This window comes from Durio zibethinus, chromosome 9 (assembly GCF_047325235.1).
Source record: "Durio zibethinus cultivar Kanyao isolate XHJ-2024 chromosome 9, ASM4732523v1, whole genome shotgun sequence".
NCBI lineage: Eukaryota > Viridiplantae > Streptophyta > Magnoliopsida > Malvales > Malvaceae > Durio > Durio zibethinus.
The window spans coordinates 28,294,947-28,316,601 of NC_143170.1; the positions used below are offsets into that span (position 1 = coordinate 28,294,947).

The 21,655-nt window shown below is 31.1% G+C and overlaps 2 protein-coding genes and 1 long non-coding RNA gene across 4 annotated transcripts; all 3 read left to right on the plus strand.

Moving 5' to 3' along the window:
* Positions 1-185: 185 nt before the first annotated feature.
* LOC111318155 (F-box protein At5g07670-like) lies at positions 186-2,976 on the plus strand. Its single transcript, XM_022920842.2, has 2 exons — positions 186-1,681; positions 2,314-2,976. Exons 1-2 carry the CDS (start codon positions 516-518, stop codon positions 2,579-2,581), a joined length of 1,434 nt encoding a protein of 477 aa, XP_022776577.2. The 5' UTR covers positions 186-515; the 3' UTR covers positions 2,582-2,976.
* Positions 2,977-3,771: 795 nt separating this feature from the next.
* LOC111314595 (uncharacterized) lies at positions 3,772-11,582 on the plus strand. Of its 2 annotated transcripts, XM_022916107.2 has the most exons (16): positions 3,772-4,099; positions 4,178-4,261; positions 4,414-4,487; positions 4,587-4,620; positions 4,687-4,745; positions 5,185-5,299; positions 5,410-5,447; positions 6,015-6,112; positions 6,304-6,359; positions 7,281-7,557; positions 7,700-7,812; positions 8,421-8,477; positions 9,254-9,319; positions 9,969-10,043; positions 10,728-10,786; positions 11,194-11,332. In XM_022916107.2, exons 1-15 carry the CDS (start codon positions 3,920-3,922, stop codon positions 10,767-10,769), a joined length of 1,368 nt encoding a protein of 455 aa, XP_022771842.2. In that variant the 5' UTR covers positions 3,772-3,919; the 3' UTR covers positions 10,770-10,786; positions 11,194-11,332. The 2 variants fall into 2 exon arrangements, with proteins under 2 accessions (XP_022771842.2, XP_022771852.2); XM_022916117.2 differs by lacking the exon at positions 10,728-10,786 and having other exon boundaries at positions 11,194-11,582.
* A 3,588-nt stretch (positions 11,583-15,170) lies between these two features.
* On the plus strand, positions 15,171-16,200 carry LOC149516928 (uncharacterized). Its single transcript, XR_016345406.1, has 2 exons — positions 15,171-15,444; positions 15,623-16,200. It is a non-coding gene; the product is annotated as an uncharacterized LOC149516928 (long non-coding RNA).
* The last annotated feature ends 5,455 nt before the right edge of the window (positions 16,201-21,655 follow it).

The following is a 21,655-nucleotide window of genomic DNA, read 5'->3' on the forward strand; positions in this document are numbered from 1 at the left end:
TCTCTTTTCTTTTGTTATTTTTAATTTTTAATCCCAATATCATTCGAACAAAGTTCATTTAAGATGCCAAGCTATCCTCTTCATTCAATCCAAAGAAAATAATAATAATAAAAAAAGCCAACTACTGTAGTTCCCAAAAAAACCTTTGTTTTCCCCCAAATATCCAGTTAGTGTTATCTCAGGATAACAACAAAAATTTTCAAAATCTAAAATAAGAACAAAAGGCCATCACCAAAAGCGCTATTTTAAAAAAAATACGACCCCGCCGCTTCAAGATATCCGTTAGCCGCATCAAAGTCATGGACTGAACTAAATGAGATCTCTGTCTGAAGAAAAACAAACCCACTAAAGCTTGTAATTTTTTCCGAGATATGTGAAAATCCACTCTCTTTTGCTGGAAAAAATAATCCAAGGACGATAATTTTGTGAAGTAGGACAAGAAGGTCAAAGCGTCAGTGGCACAAGCAGAAGCAGAAGCGGGAGCCAAAGCAGACAAGAAGGCTTTGATTAAAACGATGTCGGTCTTGGAGGGAAACCCAGATTCACCGTTGAAGAAGCGACCGCCGAGCTGGTCAGACATTTGGCTCAAAAAAACCAAGCCATTAAAGCATGTGGTTTTCGCTATGCATCTTCAGTCTTTAGCTTCAAAAGATCCCAAATCCCAAGCCCTAATCCCCAATTTCGCCAACATCGACCGAACTCTTCTCTTATCCGACGAGCTCCTCTTAAAAATCCTCTCAAAGTTACCCCTTTCGCAACGGAACCCTAACTCACTCGTCTGCAAGCGGTGGCTCAATCTCCAAGGTCGCCTCGTACGGTCCCTGAAGATCCTAGATTGGGACTTTCTCGAATCAGGTCGGTTAATCACGAGGTTCCCCAACTTATCCCACGTGGATTTGCTCAACGGTTGTTTGTTTTCGCCGCGAAATTCTGGGATTTTGTTAACTCATCGGATGGTTTCGATGCAAATGAGTTCTGGGTTTTGTTCAAATTGGAAGCTTTTGGAACAAAGTCTATTGCCTGTTGAAGTTGTTGATAAAGGTCTTCAAGCACTTGCCAATGGCTGCCCAAATCTTCGAAGACTAGTGGTAATTAACGCCAGTGAGTTGGGGTTGTTAACGGTGGCTGAAGAATGTTTGACATTGCAAGAATTGGAGTTACATAAATGTAACGACAACGTTTTACGCGGGATTGCGGCGTGTGAAAATTTGCAAATCCTGAAACTTGTTGGAAACGTTGATGGACTTTATAGTTCATTTGTTTCCGACATTGGGTTAACTATCTTAGCTCAGGGGTGTGGAAGGTTAGTTAAGCTTGAGCTTAGTGGATGTGAAGGAAGTTTTGATGGGATTAAAGCTATTGGGCAATGTTGTTTAATGCTTGAAGAATTGACCATTTGTGATCATAGAATGGATGATGGATGGTTGGCTGCATTGTCTTATTGTGAGAATTTGAAGACTTTGAAGTTGTTATCTTGTAAGAGGATTGATTTGAGTCCGGGTCCGGATGAGTATTTGGGGTTTTGTCCAGCTCTTGAGCGGTTGCATCTGCAAAAGTGTCAGTTGCGGAGTAAGAAGAGTGTGAGAGCGTTGTTTAGAGTATGTGAAGCTGTGAGAGAGGTTGTTGTTCAGGACTGCTGGGGATTGGATAATGATATGTTCAGGTTTGCAAGTGTTTGCAGGTAATGGATTGTTTTCACTTTGTTCTTTGTAATTTTCTTTACCTGCTTTCTTTACCTCTGCTTGTGGTTTCGTGGAAGATGTTTTAGATTATGAACTAATCTAGAGTTAATTCATTTTCACTTCTGCGGTTCTTTTGTGCCGTTGATATGGCCCGAAAGAAAAAAGAGTTACTTTCTGTTGCAATGATGAGAGTCTCTGGCCATTGATTTTGAAATGAAAAAAGCTCAAATGATTTTGAAATGTAAAAAAGCTCAATTGATTGTGAAATTTGTCTAGTACAATGTTAACTGTAATGTGCAGGTGTGCAAATAATGTAGAGTTGGCTTGTTTTGCTGGAGTGGGGATAAATCCAATTATGAGTTCTATCTACTTTTACAATTGCTTTTTAATTAATTTCCACCTACTAAATCATGTACCTCAGGTAGATTTGCTTTTTATGCTCACAATTTGTAGGCTAACTGGTTATTCAAATGTGTGGTGAGGCTTGGTTAGATTCCTAGCAGAAATGTGTGATCATAATGTTTGTTAGGTCTAGAGGAAAAATATGAGGTCTAGGAACCTGGATTCAAATAACCAACATCTTCTTTCAAAAAAAAGACGAAAAATCTAACGGGCGTTTCTTTTCTCACAGGAGAGTGAAGTTGTTACGTTTAGAAGGATGCTCATTGCTGACAACTGAAGGTCTGGAAGCTGTGATTTTCTCCTGGCAGGAACTTGAAAATCTTGTAGTGGTATCATGCAAGCACATAAAGGGAAGTGACATATCTCCTGCACTTGCAACCATATTCTCTAATCTTAAAGAGTTGAGGTGGAGGCCGGATGCCAAATCTCTGCTTGCATCGAGTCTTGTAGGAACTGGCATGGGAAAAAGAGGCGGTAAATTTTTCAAGAGGATATGAGGCGCGGACTTTCTAGCATCAAGGATTAGATTCTGCAAGGTTCGGCTGATTTACCACTGTACTTCTAACATGGAAATATTTTTCTCAGTCACTTTCCGGTCTGTCTGTGACACTAACTAGGTTAGCAAACAGAGGCAAAGGTTCATCATGTGACTGTCAAATGTTGGTACACGTTGTTATGTAAAACAATTATTTTATATATATATCCATCCACATTCTGGAATTTGAATTTCTGTAGAGTAGAGAGCATTAACATTATTCCTTTTATCTTTCTTTATACCTTTTCCCTCATCTTTGTAGACAATTTGTACATCTTAGAGCTACAAGCAGTGTCCTTTTTTACATGTTGTATACCATCTAATGTAGCCAAAATTCAGGGAAAGGATTCAAGTGTTTATGGTGGTTTTGCTTGGATAATTTTTTGGGAAAATAGCATTCAAAATTAGAGCGGTGCTAAATGCATTTTTTCTTTTAAAACCTCAATTTTTTTTTTTAAAAATTTTTGTAATTGAAATTACTTTATTATTTTTCTTATAATTTTTTGGAGTTTTAAATTTTTGGAAAGTCATAAAATTTTCTGAAAATAGATTTTCACAAAGTTATAAACCTTTTTTAAATTTAATTTTAAAAAAATTCATTTCCGGTAAAATTTATAATCTTCCAAAAATCCATTTTTGAAAGATTATATGACTTTTTAAAAATAAATTTTTGAACAAATTTATAATTTTTTGAAAATATATTTTTAAAAACTTATGAGGAAAAAGCAAGGATAAATAAGTAATTTTAGTGAAAAATATTTTTTAAAAAAAGTTAAATGTAAAAGAAAAAAGATAGGAGTGCATTTAATAACCCTCAAAATTATACTAGTAATAAAGATTTTTGTTATTGTTAAATTAAAAGTACAATAATAAATTTATTTTAAAAACTAAAAATATAATAATAAAATTGCATTAGTTAAAAAAATTTAATAATAGCTATAAATTTGTACCTTATTGCGTAATCAAATAATAACATGTGTTCTTTATCCATTTTTAATTTTAAAAAAATATTTAAATTATATTAAATATATTATTCATTGAGGCATGTTAGAAGAAAAATGTAATACGTGTATTTGTGGATAAATTATGAGGGAAAAGACAAAAAGAGGATTACTGTCATTTAAATAATAATAATAATAATAATAGATTTTTGGTGGTTAACGGATTGTACAAACTTTAATTGAAAAAGAAATAAAATAGACAACTGAGATGGCAAAGATGCGGGGATATGGCCGTGAAATGGACAGCGGCAAAGTTTAAAGCGAGGGAACGGTCGTAACATTGAAATCCAACCAGAAAAATGGGAGAATACGAGAAGATGACGATGATGATGAACAGGGGCAAGGGAATTGCAGTGCGAACAAGAGCTAACCACAATTACAGCGGTGAAGACGAAGACGGCAATAAGATAACGACTCCCTCCCTTCCCTCCACCAAATCCAGTCCTCGCAACGCCTCCTCCAAATACGACTTCGTCAAGGTTCTCTCTCTCTCTCTCGAGAATCCTTTTTAACAAACCAATTTTAAATAAAATCTTTTTTTTTTTTCGGCGTTGTAGGTGAAGGTCTGGTTGGGAGATAATGCCGATCACTATTATGTTTTATCCAGGTTTTTACTTAGCAGAATGTTAACCGTCACAAAGGTATCTATTCCATTCTTGGGATAAGCCAACTTGAATTGCTTAATTTTCTTCAATTTTTATGTTTCTGTGTTTATTACTTGGTAATGATAATGTCTTTCAACTTTTTTTTGTTTATTTGTTTTACGTTTATTGCTACGACATGGTGGTTTCAGATTCCAAATCATGTAGCTATTAAAATCTCTCTCGAGCTCAAGAAGCTGCTTATAGACAACAGCCTTTTGGATGTGTATGATTCCCTTCTCTTTCCGTTTTGGTTACAGTTTCGTTTTCTTATCAGTAGTAATTTTTTTTTTATTAATGTTCTATTCATCAAATTGTTATGCAGCTCGCAGTCTGATTTGGAAGCTAATCTTTTTAAGGTATTTCTTCATAACATTTATGAATTTGTCATATGGATGAACTTTCTAATCAAACTCTTTGTGCAGCTAATGGAGCGGCGAGGTTATGGGGAAGAGTACGTAAACCGGTACAAGATGATGACCAGGTCAGATAGCTTCTCAAGTTGATGCCAAACGATTTTATGCTAGCAATTCTGGAATCAAATTTTCAACTTTAACTTCTTTATCACATGTTTATTGGCATCAAAAGATAATTCACCTCAAGAAAGTCTGCTAACTATGTGATATTGGTGGTTGCTTATATTTGTGTAGCAACAGTTTTTTCCCCTTTGTGTGTAACTATCTTCATTTTTTTATGCTAGATAATTTACTGGTATTGCAGGTCTAGGTTCAATGCATGTCTTCACCCTACTTTAATGATCATAAAGACGCGTAATGTTGGAATAGCTTTAATTCTGATTATGCATGGGACATTTTTCATTGATTCATTACTTGCCCTTGAGTTGTAGTGAGCAAAAATATAAATGGAACTTCTACATGTTGCTTCATTTTGCTAATACTGTTTCTCTTGTTTCTTACTTTCAGATTTCACCATCAAAGGGTTCCTTTGGTGATTCTTGTTTGTGGAACTGCCTGTGTTGGGAAGTCTACAATAGCTACACAACTTGCACATAGGCTAAACTTGCCAAATGTCTTACAGGTGTTTATATACTGAATTTTTTGAGATTTTCTTCTTTCATATTTCTTTGATTGTTCACTCTGTTTTCATGTTTGCTGATGCATTTAAATTTCTGTTTTCAATTGTTACAGACAGATATGGTTTATGAATTGCTACGCACATCAACCGAGTACGTCTAGAATCTATTTACTCTCTTCTCTTCTTGTATTGTTCAGATTTTTATTCCAATGTAGAAATTATCTGATCAGATCAAATCAGTGCTCCAAAGTAAAATAAAAGTGGTTATCAGTAAGGCATTTTCTTGCTTCAACCAAGGAGGACAGTTGACATTGGTTGTTCTAGTCATATGTTATCAGTTAGGATTTGTTTTATATGTGGTAGGAAGGTATTGAGCCTTTGGTTCAGAATGGATTGTTGTGGTTTTCAAAATTGTGAGATGTTACCTCTGCTATTTATTGGTTACAAGATAGAAGTTTATTTCCCTAATCACTTCCTACTCCTGATAAAGGTGGATGAAAAGGCACTACCTTATATTGAATAGTGCATTGGATTTCAACCTTTATTATTATTATTATTATTATCTTAGTTTTTAATTGTTGCTCTCTTTCCATGTGTCTTAGGAAAAGCAGATTGTCCTCAATAGAAAATTCATCTTGTGCAGCTGATTGGCCTGACATCCCTTACTTTTAATATTTTTACATTGTACAACAATGCTTACTCCTCTTATTTCTTTCAGTGCACCATTGGCTTCCACTCCTGTATGGGCGCGGGATTTCAGCTCCTCTGAGGAGTTAATTACTGAATTTTGTCGAGAATGCAGGATAGTTCGTAAAGGTAGTTTCTAAAATTTCCATCTAGCTATTATGAAAATTTTATCTTCCTTGTAATCATGTAAAAACAGGTGATTGCAGAGAGATATGTAACATCCAAATAGTATGTCATATGTTTTGCATCTTCCTAGAGTTGTTAATTTATTCTAAAGGTATCTTCATCATTGATTTTGTGTTGCGTTGTTTGGCTTCTAGGGTTGAATGGGGATCTAAAAAAGGCAATGAAAGATGGAAAGCCAATTATAATCGAGGTATGGCTTGACATTAAAGTGCTGACTACATTCTTTTGCCAACATCCTTACCCTCCATCCTTGAGCCTTCCCGCTTATTCTTCTCTCTTTTTTATCTTTATAGTGCACGGTGATGCCATTACACCCTTATGGGCCAAGAATTAACAGTGTGATATGTGCATGCCTATAGAGTGCATTATATTTTGAGTGCTTGTGGTTCATATTAATTATTTCTTTGCATTGATTCATTTAATTTAATAAGTTATTTTAGCGCTATCTCAAAAATAAAATCATACAATTTCAGAGGTGGTATATCATTGCCAGGAAGTAAAGTTTTAGGTGTTGTTTATTTTTTAGCATCGGTCATGAAAGGGCATGACACATGAATTTCTGAGGGTGTACAATAAAATAAGCATGGAATCTAGTAGATTATGGCCTTCTTTCCATGAATGAATAGATTGTACTCATGACAATGTCAGTACCCTTTGCTTCTGTTGTATTTGCAGCTATTTTAGCTCAAATCTGAGCTCCTATCCTTGGATTTCTGTTGATCTTTGCAGTTATTCTTTTCTGTGGTTTGATGAATGTAATAGTTAAAATAAGATATCTAGCAGTAATGGATGTTCTATGCGAGCATGGCTATATGTCTTTGAACACAGATGCATGTCACACATGTATTATGTTCATGGGGATGAAGTGTGAGGTTGGATCTGCTACCATGTTACCCTGCAGATTGCTGTCCTTTCTGGAACATGCAGACTGCCTTTGTATCTTTTTTTTTTTTTTTTTGGCTGCAGAAGGTTCTAATATGCTTAAGTATTGTACCATTTTATTCCGCCTGGTCATTGCTTGGGATTCAGAAGCATTGGCATGTTCTTGTGCGCTTTAGTGTGTATCACTTTGAAATAAGTGAGTTTTCCTTGTTTCTTATGTCAATAACAGGGAATACATTTGGACCCAAGTATTTATTTAATGGATGATGAGCATAAAACTCCAACTGCTATGTCTGAAGGAAATCAATCGATTGCAATGTTTGTGGCTTCAGATAATGCTTCTACAGTGCAAATGGAGAATAATTTCTCAAGTGTACCTGGAAGTAATATGGAAAATAGCCAAAACCATACTGTGCCTTTGGGTGAAGATGTGTCTGCTGACCAGGTGAACAAAGTCTCGGAATCTCTAGTGTCCATTGCTCTAGCAACTGCTTCAGACAATAAAGGTAGATTTCTGCTCTAAATTCTTTGTGTTTGGGCTACCATCTAGCTCCATTTATAAGCATTGTTTCATGTGCATGTGTTAGTATTAGAGGTGTAGTGAAGGTGCAATATTACAGTTTATTAACAATGTTTGTGTTCATGCAGGTGAAACTATTAACATACCAGAAGTAAATGGAAGTACTGCTAGAAAAGAAAAATCTGGCCCTGAACCAATAATAATACCCATAGTTCTGAAGATGGCTGAATTTGATCATAAAGTATGGTTGTTTTCTCTTTTCACTCTTATATATCCTGCTTTAAATAGCAAAGTACGTGAGAAGCTTGTAGTTTTGTTTTAGTAAATAATATGTGATGTGAGTTGCTAAACTGAAACATATGAAGGAGATACCAATTCTATTCACATTTGGCAAAGATCCAAATTTTGGTGTTGCTTCTGATTGCTCTTTCTAAAGCTTTCTCTTTTGATAGAACTCATACTCTTTGAAATCTTTATTTGTACATAGAGAAAACCCTTGTTAAGGATTTTGAATTCTCAAGAATATAGATGGTTCATTTAGTGGAGCACAGAGAGGTTTTTTCCACTATTCTTATTCTGGGAAGATGTCATTTTGTGGATAGGCTATTCTAAATGTAAATTTATAAACCAATGGGTTCTTTTGACTGTTATATCTGGAATTAGTCTAAGCTAAGATACTGCTGAATTTTTATCTTGATGTTAAAAAGATATAATCAGGTTCATCTAAAGTTATTCTTGATAGTATGAAGATGGCATCCTTTAGATTGCATTTCACCTACTCCCTCATAATGTCTCTTTTCTCAATCCTGCATGATTTTCAAAATTCTAAACAATTTCTTCTATATGCAGGCATTACTAGAGGAGAGGATCACTACTCAGACCTTAAGTGGTAAATGTCTAGTCCAGGTATTAATAACATTTCTGGGGTTCTCATTCCATTACGAACTGAATTGGTCACAATAAAGTTCAAGTAGCTATCGACTTGGCAGAAAGATGATATTATTTGACTGTTAAGTTGTTTTGTAACCAAGGACTCTGGTTAAGTACTGAGTTATATAGTATGATTCTATTTCTATGAATATAGAGTAAATGTTGGCTTCATTTGGTGCGTGGAAAGTGGATCCTGGAAATTTGGTTGAAATCAGTCAAATTCATGTTCTTTCTTCCCTTAAATATGGATGTTATCATTGAGAAGTTTTTTAAAGCTTTACTTTTAGCTTTCCTAGAACATCGTAGCCTCTCAAGTACAGTCATAAGTTGCCTTGTATCAATATTGGCAGTTTTTCACTCCTTTTATTTCACTATGAACAAAATTATTTGAATTTTTAGCACAAGGTAAATTTGTCCAGAATTCTCGTAAGCTGGAGAGGTGTTGTGGTGTTGATACCTTTGTCACGTAGGACTGTCATTGGCAAAATCAAAGTAGGACTGTCTGATGAAGGCACGAGATGATGCCTTCCAATTACGTCCATGTGTGCCTAATTTGTGTCATTTCTGGTCGAAAGTGGGCATGCTGATACCTTGATTTTTCTTTTGCCTACTCTCGGTTCCCTTTCTTCTGCAGTGATGCTTGCATTGTTTATTCCTTTAATCAACTATTACTTGATTGACTTTTCTGTTTCATTTTGTGATGAATTTATAACAAAAATCAAATTCTTTTTTTTTTTAATTTTTTATTACAGGATACTGACAGTCTAATAACGAACTTGAAGACCATTCAAGACTATCTTTGCTCTTTCAAGTCACGGGTATGCCATCTCATGCTTTTTTCTATTGGTTGTTAGGATGAAACATTTGTTTGTATCCTCTTGTGTGTTCTGTGCCGTTTTCTATCAAAACTTTTTGTGTATTAAGTCTAGTGCAATATAACATCATATTGAGGTATCTTTGGATTTGATGTAAAACCAGTTTCAGTAGGAAAAGATAGTTGGTTATGCCTGTGTGGGGTATGAAGGCATAAACATTATAAGCATCATATTTTGGGTGAACGTGCTCTTAGATTTCTGATAAAGAAAGTGGGTCATATCTAAGATGTCCATTAGTATTTATACAGGGGGCTTCGTGGTTGTTTTATCTAGCATTCTCCAAGATAATCTCATGGATTTACCTTTGTTGGTAGTACCATCTGATGTTGTAGGCTTATGCTTCAAATTTCTTGGATTGCCCCATCATTTTAGGCATCTAAAATTTTTAGTATGGTATGAAGAGTGTGGAGTAAGGTGTCACCTTTCTTTTAAGAGGAAGAAAATCAACAGGGATTTTCTACCTCCACTTGTCATAATTTTAGAGGTGTAGTTTGATTCATCTCTCTATTTTTTTTGGCTGGTTTGTTTGAAAATTGAAGTGTTGATGAACTTTCTGGTTTTTTTGTTTTTCGTGCATCATCCCTTTGAACAGGGTTTAACAGTTGTCAATGTATCAGCGACCACATTTCCACAGACATTGGATTGGCTGCATGGATATCTTCTTCAGGTACACTAGATAACTAATTGTTAATGGTAAAAGCCAGAACTGATCTTGCCATCTGACACCTTTTTCAACCTTGAAAACACGGATGATTTTCCAAGTTGCAGTCAAACGAGTTATTGGTACTTCATTATGTTTCATTTGGCTCTAGATTTAAAGGAGTTTTTAGTTGGAAAATGAGACAAGTATGCAACTAGATTCTCCACTTCGGCCATGAAAGTATATTAAAAGTAGTTCTCTTCTTTATAACGACAGTGAGATACTATTGTGCAATGAATTTGTATATAGCGAGTATTTTGGCTTTGCACAAAGTTTCCTCATGTGAAAAACACATCATATTTGTTGAGTGATACGCCACAAATTTAGGTACAGTTAAAACTTATCCAAGGAGAGTAGGTGAGAATGTTGTCATTACCAGACTTTGTTGGTGGGGAAGTTCAAGCTTTTGAACTTCCAAATTCCAATAATTTGTCTCGTCAACTAAATCGTTGTATGGCCTTTTTGTATTTTCATATTTGTCCTTCCTCCAAAGCTGGTTGCATTTGCAAGCATCTAGCTACGACCCTAGCCTGTCATACAGTATCATGATATGATCTTGCAAAATATCAACGCTAGTTGCCTTTCTATACTACTTGGTCAGCGTAAACTGATGTGCTATAGAAACTCACTTCTTGATAATGCTTTCTCTAGTGTATTGAGCAAGGCATTCCCTTTGTGTCCAATGAAAAATAGGTTACATGCAATCACAGGTATGAATGTCGCCTTAAATAATTTGGAAATTTTGTGAAGCATATACATGTAAAAGATAATGCATTTTAAAGGGTATCTAAATATAAAAAATTTGTTTTTGGCCAAAAAATAAAAAATAAAAGTTTTATGCTAAACTGGAATATTGTTTCAGTTAAGTCTGAATAGAAATAAAGTAATATGTGAGTTTGAGAAAAAAAAAGAAAAAGAAAAAGAGAATAAGAGAAGAGAGAGGAGATAGAGAATCTAACCGTCCTCTGGAACCTGCCTGAATTTTAGGACGAGTAGAAAAGTAGTTACTTTGTGTCTTGGCCAAAGAAGATTTTTATATGCATGGTTGTTTGTTTGTGCTTTTATATAATGTTAAGCATTTTTTTTTTGTTTTTCCTTTTCATGATGATCTGTTCAGAGCTGGGAAGAAGGAATGAGATATTATGGATGCTGAAAGCAACTCCAGGGATAAAGCTAGTGAACTTTATGCGATCCAATTTTGGCTGGAATGGATTACCGGAGAACATTGTCTCCCCCCTACCATAAATCTATTGCAGGCTAACCAAATTCTCAACTTCCTCTTCTGGCAAAGCCCGTACTGTTCTTATTTTGTAACGGTTTTTTTTTTTTTTTTTGGGGGGGGGGGGGGTGTGATGGACCAATTCAAAACCTGGAGCAGTTAGGGTCCCGACATTATCATTCCAGTTGTATTTACAAAAGCAACTCAAAAGTCGCTTTACTTTATTCATACGCTTTACTAAAAGATCACGTTTTTTATTTATGGAATCGCTAGTTTGTACACAGAAACTTTTACTTTCAATATTACTGCAGCAATATCTACCAAATTATTACAGCAACTTAAGTACCAAACCAAATGCTAGATGTTGAAGCAGAGGCCAGGCAAACGTAGAAATTAAATGAAGTGGATCAGCCTCAGCTCCCCATTTTTTATCCACTCCATCTGTGCTACACTTTTATTTTTAACAATATTCATCAGCAGGTTATGGACCATTTCTTTTTCTAGCATAACGGTGATCCCAGGGAACATCATTACGGGGATACTTCCATTTGAATTTATCGTCTGTAAGATCAGCACCAATAAATTAAAAAAAAATTGTCAATTAATTATCTGCTGATTAATTTGAATTCCTATATTGAACTGAAAATAAAAAAAATCTCACATCAATTAAATTAGAATATTTTGAGCACATAAATATAACTGAAGTCACTTCATCGCTTATCAATTTCTTTTAATTGGATATCTTTCTAAAATTTAACCTCTAAATAAATAAATAAATAAATAAATAAATAAATGACAAACATCTAAATTTAAAAATAAAAAATACCATACATTTATATAGTTGGGAAAGCAACCGAGGGCTGTAAAACTGGTTTCTCATTTTCTTTCTTGTTTATATACAGTAAGTAATATTTAATCAGTTGCTTGAATTAATGAGCATGTTTAGGGCGATTAATTAGCATAGAAAGAAAAAGTAGTAGATGCATATAAACATAGCATAACTTAAACATGTTATGATATCTCAACTACCTATATATATATATTATATATATTAATAAAATTCTAGGCCAGGAAATGATGTAAATACTTAAGAAGCTTGGCCAGGCTAGAATGCTTACAAGGCACGGCAGTCCTTCCGACGTTCCTAGACGCCATGGCTGAGCCTAGAAGGAGAATACTAACAACTAAGAGAACCTGGGCGAAGAGTTAGTAAAAGCTTGTTAGAAAACATTTTATTTGTTGGTGGAGGAAACAATGTTAACCGCGCGGTATATATAGGTCCATACCCATCCATCCGATACCGACCCAGTTTCTCTCAAAATTTCCCACGAAATTTGGATAGTGGGCCTGCAGAACAACATGACTCGGAAGAAAGCTATTAAAAATGTAGATGTGTATATTTTCCAACTTTGAAGACAATTCTTCATCACGTACAATTTGTTCGTGAGACCGGAGATAATGCTGTCGTCCCTTGACACTGGACGTCGCTAGCTAGTTGAACAGGTCAGCGGGAATTGGGACGTTGAGAGCCATGATAAGCTGCTCTCAATTGCTGACAAAATCTGGAAACTGGACCACTAAAACTTCAATTTGTGGAACTTAATCCATGTTTAACGAGTAAACTAGATGCTAATATTCTATAGCGGTATGTTGATGTGGTAATAAACCTTCAGTTTCAACAATCAAAATTCAATAACAAAAAAGCGTATAACTGGATTTTTTTGTGAAACTACAAATAACGCTGTTGTGGCTTTTGCCACCCCACTAATTTTTTCGCAAATGAGTGTCTATGAATGAAAATTTTATAGATAATATCTAGCTAGTTCAAAGGTCAGCGAGAAAACTTACAATTTAAAATATAAATATAATAAAAAAATATGATTTAAAATTTTAATAATAATTATATATAAATTTAATAAAATTAATAAAATTTTATATTTTATATCAACATAAATTTTGATATATAATTTTTATATAAAATACGATATAAATATATAAATTTTAATATTTTATATTACATAAATATATAAATTATCCTATTGCTTGGAACCATGATATATTCTGGTTCATCATCAGCTTCAATTACGCTCCGTTGTTTGACAAAAATCACGAATGTGGACAACTCAAACTCAGTACAAATGTAGATGGAATTTAAATTTTTGTCAATTTGCCAAATTCATAAGAGTCCAAGTTTAGCAGTTTATTTGGGGTTGGGGCAACTTCCAAAGACCTCACTCACTTTCCTCCCCCACAAGATACGTTATATATTATTTGCAGATATAGATGGTCAAACAATTTAAACTTTTGTCAAATTTCTAAATTCATAGAGTCCAAGTTTAGCAGTTTATTTGGGGTTGGAGGTTCCTATGCTTTAGGTTTGGGTAACTCACACAGACCTCACTCACTCTGCACCCCCACAAGATACGTTATATATTATTTCCTTTGTGATTCATAAATTTCAAAGTTTTTTTTTTTTTTTTTTAATCTTTTTCTCTCCTTGACCTGGAATTAAAAATTTCAGAGGAAAAAACAATTGTCCGACCCGTTTGAAGTACATAACCCAATTGCCGACCAATTAGGCTAAGTTGTTGATACAATCAAGAATTTCCAGATAATTGTGATACTAGGAGGAAACAACAAAAATAGCAAAACGAGCCAAGTTGAAAGGAAAAATAATTTTGTATTGTTGCCATCCACTTCTGAATCATCAAACTAAAGTCCGTCAGATGAGGAAGTGTTATTGTTGGTAATTTAAAATATGATTTATCTTATATTAGATTAAAAAATTTAATTATTGATGAATAAAATTAATTTTTATATTAATTTTATTTATATTTTAAATAATTATATTTAAACAAAAATAATTATCATATGATAAATGGTCATAACTATTTAAATATAAATATAATATTATTTATAAAAATCATAATTATACAAAAAATCATAATCATTTGAATAAAAATTTATATTTGTTCATTCATTATAGATAGATCCTTCAATATAACTATTTTTACTATTTTTATTTGGAGAATTTTGAGACTTTATTGTATCATAAATATATAATTATTTTTAAAAAATATTTTTTACATCTCAAAGCTAAAATTATTTTTTATTATTTCTCTTCTCTTATTTATTTTTTCTAACAAATTAAAAGTAATTATGAAAAAATTGTTATATTTCGTATTTATGAAGATGCAAGAGAAAGAAATTTAGAAAAGAATTAGTGAAATCCTAATTCTTGAAATATTATGGATAAAGAGAAATATTTCTCTATCTAGATATCAAATAAGTTTTTCTTTAATTTTTATTCAAAATTAATATGTCATTAATTCATTATTTGATTTTGTTGCTTGAATCCAATTTTATGATTAAAATTTTAGTTCTTGAATAAGTATGACTTTATATTTACTCTGGTAATTGTTAAATAAAAAATTTACAAAAATATGGTTAAATTTATTAAAACCATGAGATTATGTTTTAGTTGGAAAAAGCTAAAGAAATAGTAATATATATTTGCTATTTTAATATGTTGTCTATATGAGATTTATTTAGAGTATTGTTATATGCTTTATAGTTTGGGTAATAAGTGTATGCATTATTAATATAATGATTATGATCATGCATATATGCAAGCTAAAATGCATTTATATTTAATATATCCACCATGCATATAACACTTGTAAGAGATCTTCAAAGAAGATACTATGGAATTATAATTGAAATGCATATAAAAAGATCATGTTCAATTATGGTGCCATAAAAATCTTGACAATGTCAAGAATATAAAGTATATATCCTTTTGTATATTTATATGTATATAAGCTAAATACGGATATTGAGTTTTTCAAATCTTTTAATTTAATGAATGAATAGAGATCACTCAATGATGCTAAATTTATGGTTCCATGGGTTATCACATTCCATGACTTGAATACATATCATTGTGAATTTTTGCATATCAATATTATCTTATATAAAAAAGAATCCCTCGAGGATTTTTGCGTATCAATACTACCTTATATTAAAGAAAATCCCTTAAAAATTCTGGTGATGACAGTTGGCTTTGTTTTTTTAGACTTTGTGCGTCATGTTGTTCTGGAGGCAGATCCTGGATAAGAGGCGTGAGTGAATTGGCGATGTTAGCAGGAGGTGAGAAATTTATGAACACCTGATCTACTTTTAGGAAATTTATGAACACCTGTTCTACTTTTATGTGACGCGTGTTTTTTTTTTTTTGTTTTTTCAAATCATTATTTAACCTTGCTTTGTTAACCGATATAATCAAAAAAATTTACGAGTAACTTCTGGATTTATTTGGATGAAAAAGCCCATGGCAGGAATGACTGGCTCACTCCAAACAAGATAGAAGCTTGTAGATTTATTTTGACCAAAAAAATTTGGCAGGAAGATTAAAAGTAAAAGAGTGTTTTTGGAGCTTAAAGATCCAGAAAACCAAAGAAAAAAAAAAAAGAGAGAGCTAGAAGGAAGATTAAGCCAAAGTCCAATGATCGTTAAAGCGGTGCAAAAGATCAGTCCTAAAGTGACAATTGGTGGGTAGATCGGTTGCAAACATCTCAATCGGTATGGGTTGTTGAGCGGATCAGTAACTTGACAAAGAAAGATGAACAATTTGTTTTTATTGTTATTTTCAAAATTCTTTTTAATTTTTTCATGATTTTCCTTTGATTATTTCAAAATCCACTGTTCATCGTGGAGAGTCGCAACAATCATTCACTGCCAGCGAACATTAGCCATTCGAGGTGTTCGTTGAAAACGCGCTCAAGCTCCTCAGAGTCTCCGAAAGTGCTTTTTTTTTTTTTTTTTTTCTAATGATATTCTTCGCTCCAAGAATTCGATAGTTGCCTCTATTAAGGATGACCATGAAGCTATTGCGCAGTTGATTCATTGCTCCTTTCTTTTTCAACTTTGAAAATTTTGTGAATTAACAAGATTTGGGTGATAAATATTGAACCTTTTTGTGTAAATGTTGATAAATAATTTTGCTTCTGGGTTTTAAACTAATAGAGTTTAAATTAAAATTTGATGTTTTGGATGATGAATTTCTGGATATTAATGAATTTAGAAATAAAAATTTTGAATTTTGGCTCTTGGGAGTTGCACTGTCGCATGGGTTTATTAAAAGTTTCTTGAACTTGATAGCTTTTGTAACCTGTTATATATGATTTGTAAATTTTGACATTTCTTTGCAAAGAAATTGGTAGAGAGCCCTTTCATATATAGTAGAGTCTGAACATTTATATTGTAGGCTACTTTCTGACAAAGATTTTTCATCCAAATATTACAACCAAAAGTGAATTTTTTGTAACCCCAGCATGAGATTATGACATTTACTCGTTATAATTTCTATTGGACCTGGTTTCATTTCATTCCATGCTAGGGGAAAAAATGATTGATGAAAGTGATGAGAGTTTCTATGCTCTTCAATAGGCCGTCAATAACCTTTTCAATAGCCTGATCAATGCAGCACCAAGTGTAGCTGGCGGGGAACCAAGCTTGCTCACCTTGGTTCATGTACACCAACCTTCCAAGCAGTATGGCGTCGCCTCTTCTGCCTTTCCCGGTGGACCACGAAATGAAAAGGCTATATCATCCTTGATAAAAATTGTGTTGTCTTGGTATATCTTGCTAATTTGTTCACCACTTTCTTTTCTTCTAATCAACAATTGTTGAGTATATCAATAGCATATGATTTCCTGGTTTCTCTTCTAAGAAGCAGCTTATCCATCAACTACAGTGGTGGATTCTGTGAGGAAATGCCAAGAACAAATTTCAGTTGGTATTCTCTCTCATGCTTTAGAGATATGCAACAACAATGTGGTAACTCAAGAACATTTATTTTGTGCCCTTTTTGAAGGATTTTCAATCTAAATTCCTAACCATGCTTGGAACTTGAGCAGCATTCAGTTATATAGCCATTCAAACTTATTATTTATCTTTGTAACATTCAAATTGAGCATATGATATGGAAACTGACAAAAAGAAAGACACGAAGGCAAATTGATTGGATCACTAACATTGTAGATCAAAAAGGAAATCTGATTCTTGAGGGAGATCCAAAGAATATGATATGTGAAATTAGCGAGCAAATGAATGTCGGCCTCCTTATTGTTGGTAGCCGTGGCCTTGTAAAGATTAAAAGGTAATTTTAAACATCATATGGTATAATAATTCAAGAGTATTAATTAATGGAGCAAAGGCCAAACATCAGAATTCAAGAGCATGTGTTATGTAATTAGACCAATCTATTCTTGTAAATTTTTGTGGCATTTTGGTTGCTAATATAATTAAATTTGTTGGTGATTTGCAGTGTGTTGTTAGGAAGTGTAAGTGACTATTGTGCACACCATGCAAAATGTGCAAACCTAGTTGTGAAGCCACCAAGGAATCAGGCCAGCAAGTAAAAGCAAGGACTAAGACTCACAAATTCCACGTTAATGTGGAATACAGACTACGATTTGAATTGACATTTGTGACAAATTCCCATCCAGATAGTAACACTACAGTTAAATCATCCCTTGCAAAACGAAACCAGTCTTTTAATCCGCATGTTTTCTTCCAAAATCAGTGTTCATCTTGTAAGTTATTAATGGCATTAAGGAGGTAGAATATTGGCATTATAAGAAGTTGAAAATCCAGCCCACTTGAAGAAAGGCCTAACAACAAATGGATCAATTAAAAACGGAGACGGGACTTGGTTTACTTGTTCGGAGCTGTGCCATTATTGTATTCCTTAAAGCCTCCAAAAAAAGGGGGGGGGGGGGGGGGGGGGGGGGGGGGGGGCTTGACTCAGTTCGAAGAAAAACAAAATCTTGTGCATGGAAGATTTAAAAGCTTTAGTAAAGAACGTAAATATAGAGGTTTTATCGCAACTTATTAATTGTGTCAAAGGAAATTTCCTCAACCAGTATGAAAGCCAGAAAAGCAACGAAACGATATGGACTGAATCAAAGTCTTAAATGATTGACCTGAAGCTCAATCTTGACGGAACTTGCTGGCCATTAGTTGATCCCCTTATGAGAATAGATAAGATAATGATAATCATTTTATATTATATTAGTTTTTTAAATTTGTACAATGTATGAGATTTTTATTAAATTTTTTATAATTTTAAATTTATTTTTTAATTATTTATTTAATAGATAATCATATATTTATAAATGCTAAATTACAATTAAATGATAATTTATACATTACATATTATAAATGATATTATTCATCTAAAATAAGTCTAAACTTTTGTAAATTTTTAAGAATTATAAAATTTTTTTCAATTTATTTGTTAAATATAGAAAATTTTGTTACCGCTTTTTTCTTGTTTGATAAAAAATCAAGTATCAATATTTAAATAGTTAAAGTTAATAATTGTTTTTATCATAATGTTGATTAGTTGGTGTGTGTATATAAATTTGATCAAACAACAAATCACAATTATTAATTTTGTTATACTCATTTGCTTTTTATTAATTCTTATTTTGACACAAATATATTGGGCTAGCAATTATTTCTATATATGTTAACAAAATAAAATTATTTTTTAGATAAAAGGAAAACAATAGTTCTTTATGTTATGCTTTAAAAATTTTTTGAATTTTTTTTTATTTTTAATCATTTTTAACATAATTAATAGTATTTTTGTGCGTTAGATATGGCAATGATCATCATTCTTCTCATATCATTCATTGTAGACAAAGAACTTTAATAATAAAAGGTATAGCTAAAGAAAATAGAGAATATAAATTTACATATTAATTTATCAAAATTAAATATATACAACAATAAAAGAAAATATATTCATAAATTGACAGAGAATAAAAACATTAAAGAAATTAATAAAAAATATATATAATACAAAAAGTTAATTATAATCAATATATGCAAAATAAAAAAAGTTATGAACTAAAGAGAAAAAAATAAATTAACCAACTATATAATACAAAAATATTTGAATTAGAACATAAATAAAACATTATATTTGTTTTCAAAGCAAAAACATATTTTTATCTAACTTTTTAAATCAACATTCAAATGTTTCATATTTTCATATAAAGATATAAGCTTTTGTTACTTTAAAAATACATACTTTCTAGTCAATAATTTATTAACTTATCTAAAAGTATTAAATTTAAAAAATCTATTAACTAATTTTTAATTTTTGATAGATTTTGATTTGAATTTAAATAATTAGCTAAAAATATTAAATTTAAATAATTTATTAAATAGAATTATTTGACAGAAAATAAAATTTTATTAAGTATACATATTTGAACTGCCATTAAATTTAAAAAGAAAAGATAAATTATGATTTACTATATTTGAATTCAAATCTTATGCAAAAAATTTAATTTTAGATAAATATTGATTTCAATTTAAATAATTATCCAAAATATTTAATTTAAGAAATAAAATGATATAAATATTATCTTATGTGTCATTAAAAGAGATTATCCACCTAGGCATTCACATAAGTAATTTTGATTATGTAACCTTGTGTGTTGTAATATAATATATATTAGATTTAAAATTTTAATTTATATTAATTTTTATATTATATATAGATAAATAAAAATAATCATAATCATTTATAATTTGTAGTTTAAAATAAAAAAAATTGTCTATATATAAATTATTATGAAAAAATCTAAATAAGCATTATGAAAGTTTTAAATTATGAAACTAAAATTATATACAAATATCAATGAGAAAGTTAATCCCTTATTCACAATTACATAAATTTTTAAAAGAATATATTATTTTAGTATAAAAACTAAGATTTAAACATGTGATATATCACGAAAAGCTTTTTCATATTTAATTTTGAAACTTTATGTTGTCAAACTTTTATGATGAAAAGAAGAAAAATATTGATTATGAGAAAAAATCATAAATATATGTTTAATAATTATTTAATTAAAAAAATATAAATTTTTAAAAATTTAGTTTATCTAAGTTTAATTTTAAATTAAGATAAAATAAGTTAGTATAATTTTAAATTTAAATGTGTGTAATTTTAAATTAAAATAAAATATTTTTCTTTTTTATTTTAAATTATAAGAAAATAAAGATAAAAAATTAGTAAATAATAGTGGTTCAACCATAAATTTTATTTATTTAAATTTTTATGAATATTAATTTAAAGGGTGTATAATTTTTTATGATTTCTAAGATTTAGGAATTTAACCTTTAAAAACTATTTGAATTGGATAAGAGTGAAATATGAGAAGATATATTTTATTAGATTTAAATTAAGATAAATCTTATACATTTTGAAAGATTTTGATAAATGTAAATTTTGAAACTTTAAAATTTTTAAAAATTAAATAATTGATTTAATAAAGTTATTTGAAAATATTTTATGTGTCAATAATATAGGTTGTCTACCTAAGCATCCGCGCAAGCAAATCTTATCAAGTTTTTATATATGTTGTAATATAATATTATATATGATTTGATTTATATTTAAAAAAAAGATTAGATTACAAAAAAGATTAATCATTTTTTTTTGTATAGGATGATTTAATCTTTTAAAATAAAAAAGATTATTTTTAATTTATAAGATTAAACTTATATTCATTATTATACTTTTAAAAATCACATCAACAATTTAAATAGTATAATTTTGACTAATGAATAAATTATCTTATCTTAATCCTTACACACATCAAATACAAGATAGTATAATATTATTTAATATAATCCTAACCATAATATCATTTATCCTATTTTATTATAACCTTATGTATCTTTAGCAAATATAAGTCATTTTTACTGAATAATTCTTATCAAATATATAAGTAGTTTCTTTTAACTATTTTTAAAAAATTGTTAAATTTTCTCATAGGTGATGTTTAATCGACACCTTTTTTTTTTTTGTGTGGCTTTTTTATGAAAAATAAAAAAATAAAAAACAAAAAAAATTAAAGGTTACTATCGGTATTTACATATGATTTTAAAAGACATTTGGCTTTATTTTGGAGCTCAATTTGAAGGTATAGCCATAAAAAGCATATTTCAATTAGGTGAGAACCCTCCCAAGCTTCTAAATGGACTGTAACTAGTTAAGTAGTACATAATTAAAAATTAAAAAAAAGATAAAAAAAGAGATATTTGACTAAGTTGTTAAGATTTTAATTAAAAAATAAAAATATGTATTATGAAAAGTAAATAGAAAAGGTTGCTATCAGTATTTACAAATGATTTGTAGGGTGCAAAAATAATAAAAGTAACTGCGTAATGTATGGACATAATAATAAATTAATTAGTTGGTAGCAATCCGAAGTCATGTAAATCTCCCAACTACTAAATCTTAAAATGAATTAGATATGGCCTAAAAGAGAATTAA

Coding starts and splice junctions, on each gene's coding strand:
- LOC111318155 (XM_022920842.2), top strand. CDS start 516: ATGTCGGTCTTGGAGGGAAACCCAGATTCACCGTTGAAGAAGCGACCG. Junction 1,682..2,313: donor AGGTTTGCAAGTGTTTGCAG/GTAATGGATTGT, acceptor CTTTTCTCACAG/GAGAGTGAAGTTGTTACGTT.
- LOC111314595 (XM_022916107.2), top strand. CDS start 3,920: ATGGGAGAATACGAGAAGATGACGATGATGATGAACAGGGGCAAGGGA. Junction 6,360..7,280: donor GAAAGCCAATTATAATCGAG/GTATGGCTTGAC, acceptor TGTCAATAACAG/GGAATACATTTGGACCCAAG. Junction 8,478..9,253: donor GTGGTAAATGTCTAGTCCAG/GTATTAATAACA, acceptor TTTTTATTACAG/GATACTGACAGTCTAATAAC.